Raw genomic sequence first — 24,133 nt, 5'->3', positions numbered from 1 at the left:
CCTTTTCGCTTTAAGTTGCTTTCTCGCTATTTCAGCCCCTTTTGGTAACAAAGTCTTCAAGAGTTACAAGTCGCACTTTCCGTTATTGTCAAAATGTATAGTCTATAATTTTCCGAAATGTGCGATTCAATCTGACTTTATTTTAAACGCTTCGCTTTCAAATAATTGTAGATGCGAGGCAATGAATTATCCAAGTGTCCACTGCTTGCAAGCAGTGGCGAAACATTTTATTCAGTTACTAGCGTCCTTACCTCTTGGTTCATCTCCACGTGTGTTGTTCAGGTAGATGTCGATTGCTGTGCTCGCTGCCATGAAAAATGCAATCACTCCCAGGACGCCACTGCGGAGGCCAGAAACGAAGAGAAAGAAAATGCAAACAATTGTCAATAAATATTTTTTTTCTCCGGTAAGAACTCCATTCGACAGATTAATTACTTGCATAATGGCAAAAATTTAGACAGCACATTCCGCATTGCATTCGAAAGCACCATGCTAAAAACTTTTCGACCCGCAACGTCATTTCTAGTTAGTACTCATCTGTGTTTCAGTTTTGTGCTGCGAAAGGCTAAGAAAGATGCGACGTGAGCGAGATCGACAGCTGCGTACTCGTATCTGCTTGCAAAATTTTTTCAATTAGCTTGACTCGAGTTTGCTGCCTCACAAGTGAAGTAAATTGAGGAGGTATGGTCGCTGATTTACAAATGGTAATTTTCGCTCCTTGCTTGAATAAATCATAAGTCAAAATGAGGTTGTGAAATGCAACCACCAGCAAACATTTAAAATTAAATTGAACCGAGATGATCACACGAGCTGTCAAAACGTTGTGTAGTCATATAAGGAAGGGCAACAAGCCTAAGTATCTACTGCAACTAGTTGCATGATCGACACAAAATTTCTGACCGTGAGCATAAACGGCCTTTGTCCTGTGCAAGTATGTACTTGGTGCGATTCTGCGAGTTTGTCAAAGCCGTGAAAGTTCAGTTGTTACAACTACAATCGTTCCTTTCACTTTAGAGTTTCGTTTTTATATTACCCTGTTTCAGGAGTGAAAAAAAAATGATCCTGAATTAACAGACATATTCATAGAGCTGCCCACCATGCCTCTGAATTTCATGTCCTTCTATTCCTTCTCCTTTCAACTGACTTCTATGTCCTGCTGTCGTCACAGTCATTTTTAATAGCGCATGCATGTATCCGCATTCCAATGCCAAACAGCTCGAGATAACCTTTTTATCAGTCGTAGCGCTGTGTGTTCGGCCATTGGCACTTACGTAACATATCCGTTTTAAATATCGAAGGACGGTGATGCGATAATTTAGTACAGCAGAACCATCGTATATGTGGTATCACTTTCACTTTCAACTTAACCATCGCGGACCTTGTTTGAGCACTTCTCGGCCTTGGTTATCTCTCGACCCTAGCACGTGCAGAGATCGAAAAGCGACAACCGAGCGTTGTACACTGCCACAAGCTGGATTTCTATTTCTATACTCGCAAGGAAATCGGATTAACTAGAATCGCGTGGCCTTCGACATTTCGTAATACCTAATCTGATCCTCGCTTAGCCGCTTACCTTGACTATCATCTCGTAATGCCATTGGCGGTTTGCTTACCGCGCAAACGTGCTCGTGCCTTTTCGATCTATCTGATCTATCTGATTGTCCCAATACGGCACCGTGTATGCGGCAGCTGCTGCTTCCGCAGGATTTCGATCGGTAAGTGATAAGATTAGTATCCTTTTCTTTAGGAATTTATATAAAAAAAGGTCGAGCTTACGTAATTGCACATATTAGGTAACGGAACGTGCAAACAACACCATTTTCCTTGAGGTAATCAGTTTGGAGTTCGCATACCTTCAGATGTGTATCAAGTCACGCAGTACGCAAAACAAATACCTAAACCATATACACCTGTTGATTGCATCGTCTTGTGCAAGCCTATTGGTAAACGGTGTATGTGTAGCGTTATCGCCGCAGGCATCCATCGGCAGAGTGAGCCGAATGCATGCACTAATGGCAGTGTAGCGTTTTCACTACATTTCGCATATGTTACAGAGCGAAAGAAGTGCTCATTAAAAAGTGCTACTAAGGGAGTCGTGAAGGGGAGGGAACTGCTAGGAATCTTTGGCAGTTAAAAAGGATTTCTGTAACACTGAACAATATTTTATTTTATGCACTTTAGGTAAGTAGGAAACTGCTGACCCGAAGGTCGCAGGATCGAATCCCGGCCGCGGCGGCTGCATTTTCGATGGAGGCGAAAATATTAGAGGTCCGTGTACTTAGATTTAGGTGCACGTTAAAGAACCCCAGGTGGTCAAAATTTCCGGAGCCCTCCACTACGGCGTCGCTCATAATCATATCGTGGTTTTGGGACGTTAAACCCCAGGTATTATATTAATTAAGTAGGAAACATAGAAATTGAATGAGATGAAAGATAAGCTTTATCTATGTATATGTTTAAAAAATAAAGCTCGAAAGATCCCTTGTACGTTATAATTTACGTGAAGTGCGTCCTCTGACGTATAATTAACAGTCATGGCTTCTTTTATCCTCGGGTGAGTAGCTAGCGTAGAACACACATGAACGCAAGCTGCTACTGCGAAAACTTAAAAACGCGATCCGCCTCCTCGGGTGCGTGAGAACGTTCTTTCTCGGTGGTAAACTGACGGCAAACACGCATGCTCGCGCCCTTGCCGACGAGCAGCCGCATAATCAGGGGGAACACAAAGTGCAAAAAAAAAAAGAGAGAGAGAGAAAAAAAAAACGCCTTGCCATAAACGCACAAGAACAGAGCGCGCAAGACCCATTGTGCGTGTTCTCGTGTCTGAACGGCATTGATCTTTCTCGCAAACGTTCTTCTCTGTGACGTTCTTCTTTATTCCTTCAGCGCCTTTATACTCGCATGAATTTCACCTGGCGTGAGAATCGGTGCCGTTGCCAAACGCTCAATGCAAGCGCCGACTGTGACGGGACAGCAGCGGCGGCAACACTCGACCGCGCAATCTGAATAGGGAGCCCGGGGCCATTCCCAGCGGTGCCTGTCGTCGGAAGCGGGCTTCCCTCCTTTTTCTCACGTAACGAGACTCCGCCCGTGACAGCACGATGTGGCCGCCACCGTTGTTACCACTCGTGTACACTGACGTCACACTCTGGCTGGGCGCCCAGAGCTAAAGGAGATGACGTCATCGATACCGGAATTAACTTGTTTTGATATTCTCACTGCCACACCCGGCGGGCCTCTTCTCGGAATAAATATTACACATGCGCCCCGCTTTTACCATGTGCGGCCAGCTATACAGCTATAAAATGGCAACATCTCTGAAAACAGCTCGAAACAACATCCTGTGCCTCCGAAGCAGTCCTGCGCATCCGACGTTGCTATCTTTATCTATTCGCTCAGCGCACCTATAGATGAGCTAATGAGCGTTGAAGGTGACAGTCACTCAATAAAATGCACTGTAATCACTTAGGGTAGCGAAAAAAAACAGCCCGGGGCAGTTTCCTAAAACTATTGCGCTGAGCTTTAGCCTAGATCGTTTCTTTTTTCTCGAGCTTAATTTTATGCAACTCCATACACATTTGTAAAACGACGCGAACAGTTTCAAACAGGTTCTTGTTTATCCCGTCGAGCGTGTGACAGCATCAGCAACCTTTTGACATCGGCGAAGGGTGTCAATGGAGTCCAACCACGCGTACATTCGGGAGTGAAGATGAGAACGGGCGGCCCTATCACGAAATGAACGGTCGCTACCGAAGCCACGCCACCGCCTTTTCCATTTGAGGTGCGTCATTCCTCCTTGTCCAGCCGATTAGCACCCGTAAGGGACAAGCGACGGACAAGTGGCAAAGATCGCCTACCTGACAGGGATATGCCCGCACGAAGCACCAACACGTAAAAGGCGTGCGTATCGTGTCAGCCGGTCAAGGGCGCAGTGCTCAAAAATCAACAACGACGTCGGGTTACGTCAAAGTGTCTGCCAGTCAGACGGGCGGGTAGCCCGTTCAGAAAGCCCGAGAACGTCACCGTCAAAGCGTCCGGCGTATGCCGGTGTCCACTAGGCCTTCTCGGTTTACGCCTGGGTGTGTCTTTCACGTGCGCAGATACTATATAGGTAGGGTTCCCTGGGGTATACTACGATGACGGGCGAGTTATTTTTCGCTTTATTATTTTTATGGGATGTATTTCAATGTCGCACTGCAATGTAGTCGAATCTTAAAGCCTGAATGCAGATGGATTATGGATAGATGTGGTCGAACTCGTTCTTACGTGAAACGCCTGGCGGGGTAATGCCTGACATCACAACGTTTTTATCTGTAGTCCGTGTGTCAAGCCTCTCCAAGTAATTCCACCGAGAAGGTCCACGTCCTTCTCCTGTATGGGGGGAGGGGGAGACGTCAGACTATGCCAGTTTAATTCTTCGAACGACCGTTTGCTGGCAATCGCCTTAAGGACTAAATATTGCCCCTGGATTAGTGAACTTCACTAAAGTACTTTAATTATAAGTTAGAGATACATCGTTATTTGTGGGGTGGTCAGTATACGGACTTAGATGTGAACCGTTCTCTACGTGTGCGTCAGCCTACGCGTGCGTTGTACTGCAGCCACAGTAGCGCAAAGGAACAGCTATACAGTGGAGAGGACACCATGGGCGCTTGTGTCAACGATTGTGCTAGGAATCGGTGAAACCCTTCAAAGAATTTCCAAACACTGTTGACTCTTTGCACAATATGACGAGAAAGCAAAGATCGCCATATAAGAGATGGGGAAGTTCAGGTGCTCATATACTGGGAAGAGCGCATTGGAGATAAAAAGCTGTATACGCTGTGAATAGGATGGCACTTGCATTGTGCGCTTTTATTATAGCCTTTGATCACAGCGCCACATTTAATTTTTTTTCTTTTGAGTCTTGCGTTGCAATCATTTCTGACAGTCCGAGAGGTCCCCATTCGCTGTTTTGATGTGTCATTAATAACAAAAGTGAGCGAACTTTTAAGCATATCAATGCAGAATAGTTGTCTTTCTTGAAAAATACGTTACTATCGTAGACTTAATCACTGACGCGAAGACAGAGGGCCGCGTTATATTACATCGTTCAGTCATAGCGCGGTGACAGAAAGCGCCGTAAAAGGTAAACCGCTAAACTACAAGCTATTGTATAGCCACGTTGAAAGCCATTGCCCTTCTCTTATACAATTTTATTCATGCGTCTGCGATGCGCAAAACAAAAAAAAAACGGGAATGTATGGCGAACGTTGGAACTTCCTCATTCGTCTGATACAATGAGCATCCGGTTTCGCGAATGAATTTTCTACGTTACAAACAGCACCTTCCATGATGTATTTCTTGCCCGTTGCCCGCACACCCAGCCAGTTCACACGGCCTCCTCGATGCAACACGTGTAAAAAAGACTTCTGTGTTTTTCCAAGTCGCGCCGGAAAGCCCGCACGCGTTGGCGTTAATCCTTGTGAGAGCTGCGCAGACTTACATGATCGCCGCCTGCGTGGTGTCGATTTCGGTAGGTTTGTTCGTGACACAGTCCGTCACCGTGACCTTGGTATCTCCGGTGATCACTGCAAAAGACCAATTGCCGCACTATAAAGCAATCTTTGTCCAACTCCTCTTGGCATCGATGTGGCACTCTTTCAGGACGAAGTCTACGGCCGTGAGAACGGCCAGTATTGCCAGCTACATAATAAATACCGCGCCATTGGAGCTGCGACGTTAGGATTATCACTGATATAGTTACGAAGGCAGCATGGACTGAGATTTCATTGTGAGATATCGCAAAGTCTCAGCATACTTCCCAGGCATGGCCTAAAACTGAAGATATTATAATACAAAAGTAGCGCAACAAACAAAGCTCCTTACAGACGCCAGCGATGGCTTCGATGTCTTCTGGCTTGCATTCCTGGACAATGCAAAGCCCGATTTTCACGCCGTGTACAATGTCGTCGTTCTGGTACCTAGAAAACGTTGGTGTCTGAAATAAAAAAAAAGAAAAGAGAGAAACAAACGTTGGTATAAGCCATCGCTTTCCTTAGGTATGTGTTTATGGTTTAGTAAAAAGTAATGAAGTAATTAACGGTTGAACAGAAGGAAAATTGTTGAACAGAGGGTGTCGCTGAAGCCAGCACACCCTCTGTTCAAGGATTTTTCATGTCTTCGAGCTTTAATCATTACCCCGAGCGTCTGCCTTGTTTTACTTAAAGGTTGAGGCACTCTGCATAACTTGGCGCATTCTGTGCGCACATTTCTCGTCTTTACAATTCCGAGAATACCTGCAGTTACAGCCGTTTTTCACGCCAAACGCGTCGAAGGCAGCAGTCAATTACATACAGAGAGATGGATATTTCTCCCCTTGTCGTCGTAGCAGTTTTAACATCGAAATATGGGACCCACTCAGCGCCGTACATTTGGATTAGATAGCCCTGATTCAGTGTTGCGCTTGATATCGAGTAGGCTGAGTTGGCTTTACTTCGCTTTCAGGTATACTCAAATTCACTTGAAGTGGTGGACACGTGTATAATTCTCGAAGGAGTATGGATGCCAGTAAGTAGCACACCCGCCCACATTAGATATGTAGAAGTCCGCGACCAGGTTTCTGCACACAATTATATATTGTATAGAGTTTTCATGCACGGTACTGTACAGTTGCGGCAACGAGAGTACATGTGCACTTGCTTGTTTGGCGGTTGCGCGTACTTTGGAAAACCACCCCGGATGTTGCTACAGCTACCTAAAGCGAGACTCGCCCATTTACGGCATGCTGCGGCGCAAGGTCTCGGCGAGAAGGCGCCCATGAAGTGACCGTATAGTCCGCGTCCGTATCAGCGCGATGCGCCCGTAAACAAAGGCGGCGTAAGAAGCGCGTTTACCGTCGAAGCGTTCGTTTGTGGCATCAGCGGAAATTCCGGAGAATCGCTTTGAATAAGCGAACGACTACCAAGAAACGACGCCGCCACGTGTCACCTAGTTCATCCAGGGTAACACGCTGTTCGAATCTGTACTTTCTACGGGACATTTCTTTCCGTTACTTCCAGTTGTGCCCCCTTTTCTTTCTCTTCTTTTTCTTTTTTCATACGGTGCCAAGGTTGCAAAGCGATACCGGTGTCCTCAGCCGAGCAGAGGAACTCGGCCGCGTCAGCAGCGGAGGCCGGTCGGTTGCGGCCCGCTACAGACAGTTCGTTTCCAAGGAACGAGAGAGGGAGAGATTGAAGAAGAAAAAAAAAAGGAGGGGGGGGGGGGTAAATAGCGCGGAACGCCACGCAGCCTTTGAGGTGTATGCAGTCGGAAGGACGTATTGGATTTTCGTTTTAGCTCAGATAAAGTGCGTATGGAGGTGGTGATGAGCGCCTTCAACGTCGATGGAAGTTCAGTGCAGCTTTGTCACGACTGGTCCACTGAGTAAACGTATCGATGGCCCCCGCGGACAGCTTTGCAGCGAGTTTCATGACAATCTGCTCGCGATTTACCCTATACACTGCCGGCAGGTAAAGCGTAGGCGAACAATATCCCAAGGCTCCAAATGTTATTCGTTTAAATTACTATGATCTGTCATCCATTGTCTTGGTTACATTGCACGTATGCAGCAGCGCTAAGCACCAATTTAGCCAACGCTGCTTTGGCACTGGAGGATGAATAGAAATGTTCCCACCATGGTATCAAGGTACTACTTACGCATGAACACTCTGGGCCACTGAAACCGCAACGGTACAACTATTAGAGAAACGTGCATCAACAGAGCATTTTCAATCACACAAAGCTGCGATTTCTTTTTTGTTTCTTTTTTATGGTTAATGTTAACGCTAGGTCCAACAGGCGTCAATGACGGCGAAAGGGGGGGGGGGGAGGTTTTTCTCCCTCCCTCCTTTATTGAGCGCAAACCTCAAGCAGCTCCATTTACCGCCTGCAATATGTTCTCGACATGCATATTGTCGGAATGTATACCATGTGTAAATAATGAGCGCGAATAAAGAATGAGAAATTCATAAGTATACTTCTAATTTAAAGACAACCTCCATGCTTTAGAGGGGGAGGGGGGCGGTGTTCGACCATGACGGCGTCGCGGTCGCCCTCCCTCTCCCTTAAAAAAAAAAAAAGAGTGGGGGGGGCTACACCTCTGCTTATTGCTGTGTCTCCGCATCAATGCCACGCGTGAGCGGATGAAGACGAATGAGATTAATAGAAGCCTGGAAAATTTGGCAGTGAAAGAATGACTTCAACTAGCTTCATTCAAAATCCTGAAACTTCTTGCACATGCTCTAGGGCTATAGGTAAGAGAGAGAGTGAGGCAACAGTCGTCTGGCCACCACCACACTTTTGATCCAGTGGGTTTACCTGAAGGTAGAGACATTTTACAGATTTCGGGACTTTTGTCCATAAGCAAAACAGCGTGTCTGTGTGGTTTTTCTGCGTGGCGCATTCACCGTTTCGTGACCTCACGTCCCAGAATAGCACGTAGGCTACGAAACATGCCTTAGGGGACTCTCTCCGTTTGATGTCGACCACTCCAGCTTTTCTGACGTGCGTGTAAGTGCTAGCATGCGAGCACATTTCCATTCTGCGAATGTTCTAGAGTATTGCGAGTGTATACAGCGCGATGCAAGTAAATGGAATTATGCCAACATTTTGGCACACGCTCGCCGCGGCCAGGAAACGAATTCACAACGTCACGCGGAACAATAGAACGGCGCAAGCCGTGGACTACGATGGCACGTATGCCTCGCATATAAATTGAGGGTACCCGCACATTTACGAAATCAAAATTACGCTGAATTCTTCATCGCTTTTACGGCGACTTTCAGACACAAGTAGAATTATCTGAGCAGTCACTAAGTCTGAACATCGGTCTTTTGTCACGTATTACGGCGCAAATGTCGAGGCTAACGCTGTTTTTTGTTTGTTTGTTTTTTTAACCGAAGTGTCTAATATTTCGAAACGCACAGCGACGCCGACCGCGATGCCATGTGTACTCTTCTAGTTTCTACGTTCACTGTACTTGCTGAAATGGCAAAGCCATTTTTCACATTCGCGTGGTCTCGTGGCGTCCATAAGTGGTCACTGTAGTGTGTCACTACGTTTTCGATGCGGAGATGACGTGACCAAAAGAACAGTCAGCTTGTGGCGGAATAGGAAGAGGTCAGCGTTCCTTTCTAAGCCAGGCTGTCTGTTCTGTGTGTACTGCACATCGGGGCATGTGCTCGGCACTTCGTACTAGTGCGTCAGAATTGGTTTTTTTTTTTAATTTGCATGACTTCTTTTATCTTGAATGAGGCATAGTGTATGACGTGCTTCTCTGTGCGATCCATTGCGTAGATTTTTAGAAGAATTAAAGTAACCGGTGCGTTTTCTTTTCTGCACGACATGTTTGTAGGAAAGAAAAAGGAAACGCATTATCTTTGGCAGTCATGTATTCATGTTCCGTTTAAACGAACGGACGTAGCCCTATCCTCATTGTCTCAGATTCGCAAGTGAACCGGAAGAGAACCAGAGCAATAGCTGTAACTGCATTCACTGCGGTTGAACATTGTCACACTGTGGAGGAGTGCGAGAGAGAAAAAAAAAAGAAAGGCGTAACGAGACAACGCACTCGCGTTTTTTACAGATGTCACCGTTTTCATATTTTTTTTTCGTTTTTACGTGGAGTGCTTGGTAATCATGTAATTATCGCGCAATTATGTGACAACAACCTCAGTTTCCCATCTTTCTGTAGAGCACCTGTCTTGCTCGCTTTCTTTGTCTGCAGAGGCCTTTGTATGTGAAGTAGCGCACTGAACTTAACAAGCTCGTTTTTTCCCCTTAATTACCTCTAATGAGCTACATCACCTGTGTGACACGAGTCAATGTTCCGTTCGCAACTCTTTTCGAGACGTGCTAAAATGACTACGTATACAGCGTCAACGACCTGCCTGATACTGCGTCTCTTTCGCATAATAGTGCCGAGAATCTTCCTTTTATCACACTTTCGTTATAATTGAAGAATCAACAGAGATGGTGTAAAATGGCGTACGAGTAAGCAGCACTTCAAGTCTCCACCGCAGATAATTAAAAGAAAATGAAAGCATCCGGCACCAGGTCATGCGCTGGAAGCAGGGCACGTACCCTCCTGTGCGAGAGGCGTAGGGCATCGTCCAAGTGTTCTAGGAAGGACATGTCCTTTCCGAGTTTGATGTATACGCTGCAGTACTGGGCGCGCACCTTCTCTCCGCCGTATTCGTCATGGATTACCGTCTCGATGCACTGGTCGTACGCACCCAGATCGGACAGCGATCCCTGGAATAGGCCGGTTGGATACTTGCCCGACGCATCGATCACTGCGAGAGAAGAGTCGTGGGTTAGGATTGCTACTTAACCCGTTCCCGGGCGAACTAGACCGAATGCAAATGCACGGGCGTCGCTAGACTGGCTTTGGTTAGTATAGGCTCCGTGCAGACGTAACTCCGCTGCCCGAGCGAAGGTGTCCCTAGCGGCAAGAAGCGCAGATTTGGCGGGATGCTCTCGCGCGCTCGCAATGGGGTGAAATCGAGGTACTATGCCTTTTACGATGACTATACTTTTCGTGCTTTTCGCGCTTGGCCAGAGACCAGAGTGACACTCCGTCCGCGTTATCAACGCGATCAGTCAGCCGCAGGTGGTAGACGATAAGAATAATATAGCATAAAACATCGCTCCGCGATTGCACCGCTGCTTGCTCCACGCTCCCGCTGTGACGGCGCGAGGTATGTTCGCGGGCAGTTCGTTTCGTGTCGGTTGCTTTGTTCGTAGGAATGCCGAACTCCAGCAATAATTGCTACGTTGTTGGGTGCAATAACACCTACAGGAATTCTCCGGGCACGCGTTTTTACCGGTTTCCATTTCGAGAATATGAACGGAATCGGCGTGAACGGTGAATCGCACTCGTTCGACGACAAAAGTGAGCTTTGTGAACAGATAGGGCATTTTTATTTCTTTGCGAGTGAGAATTTATGGATGCTACATTGCACTACAGCAACGATGGGTCTAATTGGACACCCGGGCCGTACAGCAGAATATGCAGCAGGCACTTTGTAGGAAATGCCAAGACGCGCACCCAGCATACAATCCATCGATATTTCCTGAGTGCTACAGGTTCATACAGATGGAAAGCGTTTTTTCGTTCAGCAGCCGTGACAGTGCAATCACTGGTATCGCCAGTTTCAAGCTGCCGCTGAGTTCGGTGCCACGTTAGCCCGAGGGTGATAAACTGTGATTGTTTAGTGAGCGAGGCGGCCTGCGTTACACGTGCGCAGTTTCGCTCAACGGGCTCGTCACCTCCGTTGTCTTCCCCCAGCTCATGCATTTTATGTTGCCGCGTTCGCCTGAGGAAACACGAGGTCTGGCGAAAAGAAGCACACGCGCTAACGCTACGTTCTCGGACAGCTGCTAACAATTTGACGTCTTTTGGAAGCAAACGGGAAAGAAAACGCCTCAAGCGAAGCATCAAAGCACGGCGCAGTGGCTTGCCGCTGCCTGCGTCGTCTGCTCCCTTATCCCGCCAAATCTGCTGCCGTGGCCGCTTTGGCGCTGGAGGCAGCGCGCGACTGTGGCGGCTCCTAACGTATGCACGGAGAGCGACAAGCCAGTAGCGTCCGACTTTTGGGGCTGTCACAACGCGCATGGGATCTCATTTGCACCACTGCAATAAAGCGATGCCGAAACCCTTTGTCGCAAAGTTTCATTTGGATAAATGTCCTATAGAGGCGAGCCACGTTCTGCCTGAATCACTTCATAGCAACGAATATGGCGAAAAACAGAACGAAAGAGTCCATTGCTCGGTACCCGGCCTAGAGATTTACACAGACATTACCAAAGCAAGCACGTCAATAGACATGTTTGCGGCTATAACTATGTTGCCTTCAGTTACTAAGGAGCTACGTTTGTTTGTTTGTTTATTTTACAATCTTCCTAGGAAGGAGCTACCTGGTTGACGGTAGGTTAAAAAGGGAGAGGGGGTCATATGACTCCATTAGTATTATATGTCGTAGGGTATAGAGGAGAACGCGAGCGGATCATGCGAGGCTCTTTTGTTCGCACTGATACGTGCACATCCATACCGATAGGTGCCGGCTTACTAGCATGAGCCAGCGTAAATTAGAGAGGGAGATAAGTCGTCACTGATGACAATGAACATAAATGAAGAAGGCATACAGTAAGCTGCCGAGTTTCAATGCGCTCCGCCAATCATACCATTCCCCGTTGCGATTGGAATGTTATCCCATTGTCTCTTCATTGAGGCGAAAGCAGTTGCACGTGTGGTAAAAGAAGCGGACGCGCGGTTGTTTTTTTCTCCCTTGCCGCGCCTCTTCATCGAGACGAAGTCTCTGCGGTGTATACGTGCAAAGAAAAGGAGAAAGCAAAGGGCGTTTCGTTATTGCCTTTTCTGCACCTACACCGCCAGTGTTCGCCACACCGTGTACGCCGCTTCGCGATCCGCGTGTCCACAATTTTGTTTTCGTTATGTCTCGCTGGTAACTACACTGTATAAAAAGTGATGGAAACTACATTGATTTAAAGACGAGGGCACCGCAGCAATTCAGTAGAATATATACGACGGTGCAATATTGAGGAAAAAAAGAATCTTTTCATATAGAAATGAGTCGCCCATCTTCATTAGCAGAGATGTAAACAAGCGTCCCCATTCAGTATTTTTCTTTAGATTGGTGAACACTATTGCATCTTTTCCTACGGTCCTTGCTGGTTCACCTTCTGTTTATAAATCCCAGAGCTATGTTTTTTTTTTTTTTAGCGCAGCTCAAGACGGGAAAAAAATACCACAAGAGGAGCTTTGCTAAAACAGATTTAAAATGTGTAGATGTGCAAAAACACGCAAAGGAAGAAATACATATTCATTTTGGACAGTATATTTAGAGGTGGTTTTATTCGGTCTATATAAATATGAAGAAATGTCGCCAAGGCTATGAGAGCGCTTGTTTGCTTATTTCGTGGCCACACCCTCACGCTAAGTAGAAATGTATGTGCATTTTTAGCTTGTTCTGCTTATTTATTTCATTGTATTTCTTCAATTTCTCCACGTATCATATCAGATGAGAAAAGCGAAAGCATTTTGCTCTCAAATCTGGTCGTGCGGCAACTCAGTTAATTCCACCACCAGCTCGTGAACTGGTTCCGCCGAACCCTGCCAAACAAGGTCGGCAACAGCGAGCACTCTGCGCGGGAGGGGAAACGAATATCTTTCTTTCTTTTTCCCTTTCGTTCTCTTTATTTTGCCTTGGAACGGTCATTCGTCGGTGCCGAAATGCCTGAACTGCATTTCTTTATCGCTTTTCTTTTTGGTTTTGTACAGCTTAACCTTCCGTCCGAGTTTGTGACAGTGGCGTGCATTCTTCGCAACGCGACCAACTGAACCTAATGGTTGTCGGAAGGTCAGCAGACGAAGGTGGGTTGTTTGTGTCGCGTTTATTACGCTGAAGCAGCCGGTTTTACTGAAGGGTAGCGAAACGTCAGATCTTCCGGCGGTTTTGAGAAAACAGTGGCTATATATAGGCGAGCGCTTTCTACTCGCTGACTTCAGCTCGTCGTATCGGGCTCCGCGATCGAAGGATCGAGTTTCGCTTCACTGCATTACATATGCGCAGCCGCTGTTACGGCGCTTGTCAATTCGGCTCTTAAGCGTAAACCTTTAGGCCATCATAGATTCGCGGTCACGTAAGCGCTGTCATGCAAGTTGGCTGGAACAATTCGTACAACGTATATACACAGTTTGGTGTAACATAACGCAACTGGTAGTCAGTATGGCCTCACTCGGAATCAATGGCGGCACGTGCGGCAAGGTAACAAAGCTATTCACCATCGACAAAACTTTATCTGCGATCAAAACTTTATGCGTAGCGTTATAGCAGCCCGTCACACGTGCGTTAAAAGAAAGGCATCTGTTTAGATCTCACTGTAGCTGAATGCGGTCGAACTCGAGGTCATACGAGCACCGTTAGCAATACGTTTTTTCGATACGCGGTGCGTATAAGACCTCCAGATTTGTTCGCATGATAAGCAGCTCTGTGGGATGCTTTGCAAATGCGAAGGTAACAAGGCGAGGCAAAGGGAGAAAGCAGTGAAAGTCGCAGTTTGCGTTGCTGTATCTCCAACGTGGGACCCAATGACACTGCAGCTCGTTCTAGTCCGTTAACAATAATATCTTTACAGTCAGCAGATGCTTCTGCGCTGGTAACGCCGTCAAGGTTGTTTTTGTTTTTTTGCTTTCCCTGACGTATTTCTGTGACGCAACGTGATAAAGAAAATGATGCGGTAAGACTTCCTGTGATTGCCCTATCTTTCCCTTCTTTATTTTGCTATTCCAAGTACATCTCTGTCTCTTCCTCTCTGTCATGAAAACTTAATAACGGTTGTAAGTGCTCAGAAGGATAGGACAACGGAACAACGCACTTAGCTCACATTTCTAAAGCGCCGTTCGTGCAGCTGCCTTACTTCTTTTTTTTTCTCTTTCTTTCTTTTTCTTACGTAAAGCAGCTGTTTTTGTTCGCGCTGATTGGTGCGCATCGCGGCAGCATCGTCTTTCACTGCGCCTCAAAGGTTGTCGGCCACTATAGTTAGATTGCCAGAGTGAGAAATAGCAAAACAAGCGCAAAGAAAAGCGACGCCGCTGTTTGGTGTTCTCTTCGAACGAGAGTGAGGCGTGACTATTGCGCAAAGCTTTGTTTTGCTCGTCGCACCAGTGAGACCAGCGTGAGGGCTCCTCCGTTCGTAAATATTTCACGGAAAGGCGAGTTTAACGAACGGCGCCACCTATTGTTCTGCGGTAACAAAGGATCCATAAATAATTCATCGCGCGCACCCCGGGTCAAATGTTATTCTTCCAGTGTATCCTTTTGAGTTTACATTGTTTCCGATAAAGGAGTATAAAAAAGTCTCAGTAAACACACCTCGGTCATTATTGAGAACGTATGCGAGGACGCCAAGTAGTCGGCTGTAATTAGGGTCGAAGTCACATAACTGACGAGCTACATAACTGCTCAACTGACGTGCTACTTACATATACTGTACAAGAAAGAGAGAGAGAGTTTTAAGTAGGGAATTAACGCTCTTGCGGCCGCCTTTTGTACAATGAGTCTATTTTTGCACCTTTATGTGAGAACCCACAGAGCGATGAACTTTACGCTGCAATTGCAAAAAGAACACACGTAACGAGGTCGTTTTGTTTCAGGTACTTTGAAATAGGTGTATTTTTAAATAATTGCAAGACCTCCGCATCTATAATGTACGCACTGTATGACTTTCAGCGAAGAAAAGGAAACAAAGAAAAGTTGAGTCAGAGAATGGGACATAATGTTTATTCGTGTGATTCTTCTTTCATGGGCGGGCAAGGACACTTCTTTTGTCACATGTCCTATCTCTCATTCGCAGTGTCGTTATGAATTTGATTTTAAAAAGCCTGTAGTTCTGCATGCGAAAGCCACGATATTATTTATTAGCAAGGCATGTTGTTGGGCTAGTCGGTTCATGGCTTCAAAATGGTTTTAAACTGCGCGGTGAAGACCGGACAACAGGGACACATACACACACACAAGCGCAGGACGCTTGTGTGTGTTTACTAGCGTCGATAATTGGGTGTGTTGGTTCAGTGTGATTGAATTTTGGATTGCGCAAGACAGAAGAGCCTCGGTGTGTGTGTTTCTCTCTCGTTTCTCGCCTGTGTTGCGCAATCCAATATCCAATAAGGATATTATTACTACTCCTTCAGTAGTGTGAGACTCCTGGTTATTTTCAACTGCATAAGATTCTATATTACCAGCTTGATACCCAGAGGAGCTACGTACGCAAAAGCTCATCATGCAGCCATATTCCACTTGCCCTTGTGCACAAAGCACCTCTTGTTGTTTACCGGAAACATGGAGTCAGTGCACACTATTTTGACCGTTTACGGTGTTCAGGCTCGCGCTGCGTAAGAAGGGCGTCTCGCGCCACGGCACAATAGGACCAGGGTCAGCGGTGTTCGTGCGCGGCTGGCCACGTATTACAATTGAGATATGTAGAGAGAGGAGTGCCCATAATAGCTGCACTAATTTAAAGATGACCGACTTGGTTTTGTGACGTCAGTTAGTCCTTGTTGTCGTTGAGAAAAATCACGCGCGATACGACGGTGTGTGTCATGACTCATGAGAGGAGCGTTATACAGAGAAAAAAACCTTATGACCGGAAGCTTCTTATAAGCATCAGAGCCTCAACGCGCTGCCATATACTATAGTCAGGACGCAGTGAATCCAACACGCTACTTCTTCCTCAAGAGTCCGGATACATTAAAACTCACGGATCTACGCACAAATAGGTTTCATCTATTTTTGCTAACACTATCTTTTTCAGTCGTAAAGTAATAAATAGACACACTTTTAAGTGGTTAGGCCCATCTTTTCCCCGGTTTCAATGTAGGGTTGGATGGCAGTCACCGACCGAAAGCGGGCAGAGGCGCGAGTTGGTCTTGGGACCGCCACAAGGACAGCAGAGCTAAGCAATCGTTCGCACCTGTTTCTTGTAAAAACCGGCGTTTACTGCGCTGGCTGTTCGCGGAACACGCGCAATGCTCCTACAACTAACGGTTCCTAATGAGATAGTTACTTTAAACGCTGATACGCTCCATGCACAGGTAACTTACTGTTATTCAGGCAAAAGGAACTGTGCGATTATTTTTCTGCTCTGGCTAGGAAGACCTATAGCATGTCAGAGGCAATGACGCTCGTTCACATCCCGTCAAACCGTGTTCTCCAGCGCATGAACATATCTTGCTGCGTCGGCTTCCTTAAAATCAAAGCGCCCGGATAATTGAAGCGCTTCGGGTGGTTAGTTCTCATTCCCGTGCCTGCACAATGTTCCGGTGGTGTTGGATTGCCTTTTCTTCTTATTTCATCGGTTGTTATTTTATGCTCGCTTGAGCAGGAAATGTTGTGTGTACGTAGCCCGGACACCATCGTTCATTGCGCAGCAGGTTTCATCCGCTCGTGTGCAACCAAAGGCGAGCTGGAATGTACAGCCCACGTGCGGCCATGTACAGAGCCGGCTACTGTTTATGAAAAACCGACCCGTTTCTAAATTAGCCCAGCGGAGGCTGGAGGCGCTGCGTATCTCCAGCAGCATTCGCGCCGCATCCGCATTGCGTCACGTGAGTACACGATCCGCATCGCGTAGCAAGCGCTGACAGAGCGGGGATACTTCAAGGTCGTTAATTAAAGCGACCTTCGTCGGAGCATTTTCTTTTGGAACGAGCGAACCCATTCTCGAGACGGGCCGATCCGCGTCAGCCGCTGTTCGAGTTGTCTTCTTCACAATACATCCTCCCCCCGCTAAAAGGGGCAGCTGGCGTGGCGGCCTGGTCGGCCCGTGGCAACGCATTTGCATTATTCCCTCCGTGACTTCCGAACCCTCGTGGCAGCATCGCTGTCCATTGTGTCTAGGGCGCCTCAACGGCTCGGCAGCTTCCGCTCTCCCGAGGCCAGGCTTCCGTGTTTTCGCCGCCCGGCAACCTTCACCGCTGCCCTCGTTCGAGAAATGGGCTTTCGCCTCTGGAGCGATCATCGGGTCCGATGCATCAGCTGCGTTTCTTCGGCGGCACGCGACCGGCGTTCAAGGCCAGCTTGCAGCAACAGTACCACACTGCGCTGAGGCGGGCAGCCGCCGGTTATGCCTCCGGTGGGACCCTTCGTCGGCGACTGGGGGCGCGAGCAAGGCTGCTCCCAGACGCGCGCGTTCGCCGATAACAGGTTAGACGTTAATAAAGAAGAAAAAAGAACAGGTTAGACGCCTCTGTCGGGCGACCCTTCTTGCCCAAGCATTCCACGAGTGGCCGTGCCCACGGCAGTCAACTCTCGATCGTCCATGGGACAAAGAGTATCAATTTTTGAGCGGCACGTGGGTTACAGTAAGATGAGTCTGCATGATGCGCGAAACATGTTTTTTGTTGTTTCTTTCTCACAGGAGCGTTCTAATCAGGAGGTACTCACGTGTTACTGATTAGGGCCTCGTTTCGTTCTTGTTTTTTCCTAATGAAATTCAGCTTACAGTCAGCGCCTGTTCTCGTGTGTTCGTCCTTCGTTCATTCTGCGAGCGCTGCGTAAACCACATCAAGAGCCTCGGGCTTTTGCCGCATCGCGTCGTGCATGAAGCTCTATCTGAAAGCGACACCGACCCGCTTCAATGTGCACGGCGGGGAAGATGCACCCTTTAAGTATTTATGGAGAATTCAGAGAAACTGGGGCCCATGAAAGGGCTGTTCTGCTCGCCCCTTCAAAGCAGCATAGCGCATGCGAAGCAAGTGGAGTCACTCTCCTTGAGAAAGAGAGAGCACCCACCGACTAAGCGCAACCGCATGCTTAGCTAATGTGCTTCCGAATGCTGCTACTGTTCAGCAGCAAATACTTTCTGGACGGCTACGGCAGTCTTTCTGGCCTTACATATTCAGGCAACCCGCTACTTCGAGCGCCTCGCGGCCTTAGTCCAGCAAATGTAAGACATCGATGTAACGAAAGCAGTCTTTACTGTTGTCCTTGAGCGACCTGTTCGCGAAGCGTGAACGATGCGAAACAACACGATCGTTTTGACCGACTTGCAGTGAACGGCTGCTCTCGGTCCATTGCCTTGAAATATGGATTGTGATTACGGAGGTGGCTTTGTGGGCAGCAGCACGGAGTCTGTGAACGGACACGGGCAGCTGTTGACTGCGGGGTACAACCCTAATAGAGACACCTCCTTGTCGAGCAGGCACGTTTATTTCTGGCATGATGATGGGATAGTCACGCACCTTCTTTGTGACTAAGCTCGCTGCAGTTTGCGAAAACGTTCTTGACCGCACTAGGCTTGCAAAAGCCACTCTCGTCAATGGAAAGGATAATGACCAACTCGCTCAATACCGACATGTCCACAGGCAGCTTTAATAGGTCGCTACACTTTTTAAGGGCGTAATTTAAAAGAGTTGAGCTAGTTGGTACCAGTTCGTAGCTAAAAACAGTGCGGAAAAAAACGAGCCAAGAAAGACGAAACGGGGCGCAGAGCTCGTCTTTCTAGTGCCGTTTTATTCTGCGCTGTCTTTAGCTATCTTAAGGACGTACACACTAAGTTACACAATATGATTGTTGCTGCGCGCTTCCCCACGTACGCGCACACATTATGTGCTTCTTTTCGTTCTTTCCTTCCTATCTCACAAAACCTTGGTCCCCATGTGCTTCCACAGGTTGCTTATCTAGTTCTGTGGGCCCATAGCTCTTCTTTTGTGGCTTATATGAGAAATTTTTCGCGGTTTATCATTTAGCGCACAACGACTTCGTCGCGCACACGATGTTATTTCATATGCGTTAATGCAGACGTAAACCTCTTTTAGAATGAAGACCTAATTTCGGCCGCTTAAATTTGCAAATTTCTCATTCGCTTCCTTACAATACCACGTACGTTACGTGTCCAGGCAACGCGCATGAAGCAGAGCACGTTCAGTTATGACAGCTCACTTTTCTCTTCTGTACTTGGCACTTCCGAAGACCGACCTTCAACCCAGACGTAAGTACGTGCGCGCATTGAAGGGCGAACCTTGAAGGACGAAACATTTTGATATACGGCTTTGTCGATTCAGTATTTACTTGCGAAGTGACACCATTAAGCCACAAAAGTCGGTCACGATGCGCACCTACAGATCGTTGCGGCATTAAGTAGAGCGCGGTTACGAAACGGACTGTTTTTTTTAAATCCAGTCTTCCGTATTAAACGAAATTAGTAAGTCCAATGAAATTTTGCCTCAAGAAATAAAGGGCCCCCTTTTTTGCTTCGGGAAAAAGACATGCCTATACAAGCTCATTTTTTATTCAACGTGTTAGACCATCCAAGGATTACCCGAGTGCAGAAAATCTGCTTCTACATTTGTTAACCAGGTTGCTGGTGCACCCCCCGGGCAGGCCCACAATACGCATCCTTATATTCTGGAAAGAAATCTCAAAGTGGGGCACTTGCTGAATGCCTTACCGTAGCTGGAAGGGTGAATCATGTTCAGTGATCTTTGTTTTGTAGCTGTAGCGGCGTTCGCTTCCAAACCATTAAAATTTGACTGCTGAACAAATGCGCCTTGCAACGTTTTAGGCATAGCGATTGGTTTCGCGTGACCGCAGTCAATGCAAATCGCCATGATGGTGATCACGTCCGGCTGACTTCCTCTCGGGGAAAAGATATGCCTTGAGTTGGCGGACAGTTTCCATGCATACGGTTGTGATATGTGGCCGTGCTTAATACAAGCACTCTGAAAAATGTATTTTTGAGCCTCATCCAAATCGCGTGAACAAATTGCATTTCTTTCCGGTCGTGTGCATACACTGGTGATATAAATTATCCCGCACTTTGTAGCGCGTCCTGCTCGTTACATGACTGGACATTGCGGAGCTTACGATCGCTACAACATCAGCTCGGAAATGCTTAGCTAATGCGCTTTCATTTTTGCGCCACTATCAGGAAATATGCTTCGCCCTCGTAGCAGGTTACTTGCGCTTTATGTTATGATGCTTTGCAAGTGCACCTCCTTTCCCACGCGTGTAGCGCGCTGGCAGAAGTTGCTGTTTGGCGACATGATGAGCCTCACTCGGTACTCGCGATATCCCGAATGTATGAAAGGTAAGGGCTCATATTTCGACATTTTTTTCTTATCTTCTCTTGAAGTGGTGGCAGTGAATAGGGGGGTATATCAAAGGGTCACTTTGCGAAAGGCTTTGCAAGAAAGCACGCGTAAAACGCATTATTTTCTTGTATAACGCCTTCTCTAGTACGTAGCAATTATTTCCACGTAACACTGTAAGCGGTGCAGAAAAGTAAGCGTTTAATGCCTCATTCGTTACGTATATAAAGGCACGTTGGCGTCACTATAACGGAAAGACGTGGGAGCCGAAGAGCTGTTGTCCGTAGTTATGGAATGCGTTTTGTTTTCGTCTGCTCTCCTCAAAAAGAGAACACGTCGCGAAGAAACTAGTCCTCTAAAAATGCCACTCGTACAGCTTTACCAAGAGAGGTGCTGTAGACAGTGGGTACTGCGCAATCGTGCATGACCGAACTCGACAATACTAACCGCATACTGCTAATTCCCCAGCGATACAGTGCATGGACCACTGTGTCTCCATAAGAAGAATACAATGTGTAATGAAGAGATAGAAGAGTAGGTTGGCTTTATGCATACATAAACTTAGCCTCTAAGCCATGTACTTTTGTTTTGTTTCTCTTTTGTTTTCTCCTCCGCAAAGTTCCACCTTGAGGTCACAAGTTCTATTGGTGCCTGGCAACTAGATAAATGTGTAATGAAATATGTGTCGGTAAACATGCATATTCGATTACGCCTCTAAAGATACCAATCCTATGCAGCTTTGTGCAGCTTTGACCGAACCGGACAATCAATACTTCACTGAAAACGAATTCTGTGAGACGTGCTCAAGGAAAAAAAATGCAAACAGAGAAGAGCGGTACACGTGGCGCTGTCCAATTTCTTGACAGAGATGTTTGAATAAAAAGATGGTTCGCCCCCATATCATCGACAAGCCGTCAATTCAGCTTCGAATGCACGCTTTTATTACGTTTAGCGCTATAGTAAACAGTGAAGACGCAGCCATACGAAACCAGCAGGTGATGAAGGTAAGGAAAGCATAGGGCGTTATTAGTAGTTTGTAATTTAAACCTAGTAATTATGGAACAAAGGAAAACGCAAGTGGACGAGAGAAACTACTTAGTGAAAACTGTGAAAGACGCCGACCAAGGTGAAAATAAGTTTACTGACGTTTTGTGAACAAGGCTCCCGAGTGGGAGCCGAAACGTCAGTAAATTTGTTTTCACCTTGGTCGGCGTCTTTCAAAGTTTTCCCCGATGTTTCATAGAGAGCAGACGAGATTTCGTCAGGCCCTCGACGTCAAAAAAAAGCTACTTGTCATTACCAAGAAGCAAACCCACAACCCCCTCATCAAGCTGTGCCGGTTGGTGAGTAGCTATCGAAGCTGTATCCTCCGTTCAGTGATGCTGTTGTCTTCATGGGTATCGAAAACCTGTCTGTGTCTCACCCATGTCAGTCACCGCCGGGTTTTTCTTGATTGACGGCTCCCACGTTATTTTCTATTCTTGCTTTCATCCAGCTTGTCGCGTGTGTTTGTTCAATCGGCCGCGAAGGCCGCAAGGGCGCGTGTTGCGGGCGGTGCCGGAAGGCTTCGCTCCGGGCGCCCTTGCACCCGTTGTCTGTGAGCAGCGGTTAACCTCCGCTATCGCTGCTACTTGCGCCGAGCGCTGAAACACACCTGGGCACTGCAGAGGGCGCCCGTCACTCTAAGCACGCCGCGTGGATATTGTGTAACGCTTGTCAGTGATCAATGAACGCGCCGCGCGGGATTCTCCGCAGCCAGCTGCCGGTGTTTTCCGGCCCGAACGAGTGCGGCGGGCTTCCCTGGAGTGTCTCTCCTCGGCGCGCCCGTTCGTCTGGCGCCTGATTAAGCGACGAAGCGTCTGGGATTCCACGCAGCTGGCGATTTGTGTACGACGCCGTGTCGCAACCTTTCAGGCGAGCGCTACCACAACGAAGGTACACGCGTACAGTCGATGTCTCATCTGGCGCCTCCCACTCTCCAGCGTACGCAAACAAAGGAAGAACAACAGATCGAATTATTCGCCGCGCAGATGTTAGTAACAGGCGCACTATAGCGGTGCGGAATCCTGAAGTTGTCGCCGTCGCTCGCCAAATAGAAATTGTCAAGCTGTTAGACTCGTTCCGCGCATTTATTATGTGCTCCATGTCTATGGAGTGACAGTCCGCATAAACAAACACATTCGATAGACAAGGAAGTGCTATAGCAGCGGGAGCTGCAGTGTAGACCAATGTGCGTATCTTTCCAAGTAGCGCGTGCACCAAAGGACGGACTTGAGCTCGCCCTTTACGCACACAGGCTACAAAGCAAAATGTGAAGCTTCATTTTCGCTCTAAGAGCATGGTAAAATTCATAACTCCGGCTTTCCAACATCGTTTGTAAGATGAAAGTGAAAGTGAGGAACATTCAAGGCTAAACGTAGTAACGTGTCTATTATACGGAACAAACAAGCGACAAAAAATCCGAATGAGAGGAAGAGGGACAATAGGGCAGTACTCACTTCGTAGCGTCCATGGCTCGAAGTTCCTCAAGCCGTGGACGAACTTGAGTAGTTTGAAGGCGCACTGCGATGACATTTTGGCGGATAGGAACCGTTCAGCCATGCTGTCGTAAGAAGCGTCCAGGCGATCGCGAACAGTCTTGCGCAGGCGCTCCAGCATGTTGGGCTCTGGTGCCTGGGTTGTCGTGACCATATCGATGACACTAGCGAGTGTCGTGAGCGTTTCGTCAGTGGCGTTGAGTGCGACAGCGGTCTGGGGGATGCTGGAGAGCAACACTGTCGCTCCCAGTAGGAGAACGAACATGGTTCGGCCCGGCGCCCGCGCCATGGTATCACAGAGTGAAGCCGGCACGACAGTCGCTTGTCTACGCGAAGCTGTCGCGTCAAGTACGGCGGTAGCTCTCGAGATGGGAAAGCAGCCGATCGAAAGGAGAGCGTCGGAAGCAACAGTCTCCTTTGGAGCGCGGCGTCTCTCTGTGCGGATCGGGATGGCACCGCGGTCTCTAAAAGCTCGCGCCCGGTTAAGTTTCCGGTGGCCCACTATGATGTGCGTGTGTGCCTCCGGTCGGCGTATGGAAATCAGCCTTGGTCGCGGTGGGTCTTTGTGGCCGTGAAGGAGGTATACTCACCTACCCCTCCCCCCCTCGCACTCAACGTGTGTCAGTGGAGAGGGCGCCCGCGTGTTTTTACGTCAATGGCCTCACGGCGAGTCTCTCCGCGCACCGAGTCCGTGCACGAGATTGGCGCGAGGAGGCAGGAGGATAGAGAGGAAAGGGAAGGTGTGCCCACTGCCGACGCCCCCTCGTTCGCCCCGACGCGGCTCACGTGTAATTGCCGCCTCCTGGTCGACAGCCTTCGACTCCGGCCGCCGGAGTTCCCGTCCAGCGGGCGGTGCAAAAACAGTTCGCGTGAAACAAAATACGCAAAGAGTGAAACCTGACATCTGACCTCGGTGCGATTGTTACAGACGTGTGACCGAACAGAGATCGCCAACGATGACGTCGGG

General features: G+C 47.8%; 1 protein-coding gene across 1 annotated transcript in view; it reads right to left on the bottom strand.

The window, feature by feature from the left end:
- The window catches only part of LOC119405940 (nose resistant to fluoxetine protein 6), a 36,820-nt gene extending 13,091 nt beyond the window's left edge, over positions 1–23,729 (bottom strand). The window contains exons 1-5 of the mRNA XM_037672767.2: positions 23,128–23,729; positions 10,102–10,313; positions 5,869–5,980; positions 5,486–5,570; positions 252–340 (exon numbers count right to left, since the gene is read on the bottom strand). Of these exons, the coding sequence (XP_037528695.1) occupies positions 252–340; positions 5,486–5,570; positions 5,869–5,980; positions 10,102–10,313; positions 23,128–23,455 (826 nt within the window). The 5' untranslated portion in view covers positions 23,456–23,729. The remainder of the gene's footprint in view (positions 1–251; positions 341–5,485; positions 5,571–5,868; positions 5,981–10,101; positions 10,314–23,127) is intronic.
- Positions 23,730–24,133: the final 404 nt, after the last annotated feature.

The sequence above is a fragment of the Rhipicephalus sanguineus genome, chromosome 1 (genome assembly GCF_013339695.2).
Source record: "Rhipicephalus sanguineus isolate Rsan-2018 chromosome 1, BIME_Rsan_1.4, whole genome shotgun sequence".
Taxonomy (NCBI): domain Eukaryota; kingdom Metazoa; phylum Arthropoda; class Arachnida; order Ixodida; family Ixodidae; genus Rhipicephalus; species Rhipicephalus sanguineus.
The sequence above is the reverse complement of the archived record's forward strand: the minus strand, read 5'-3'. Positions and strand labels throughout refer to the sequence as shown.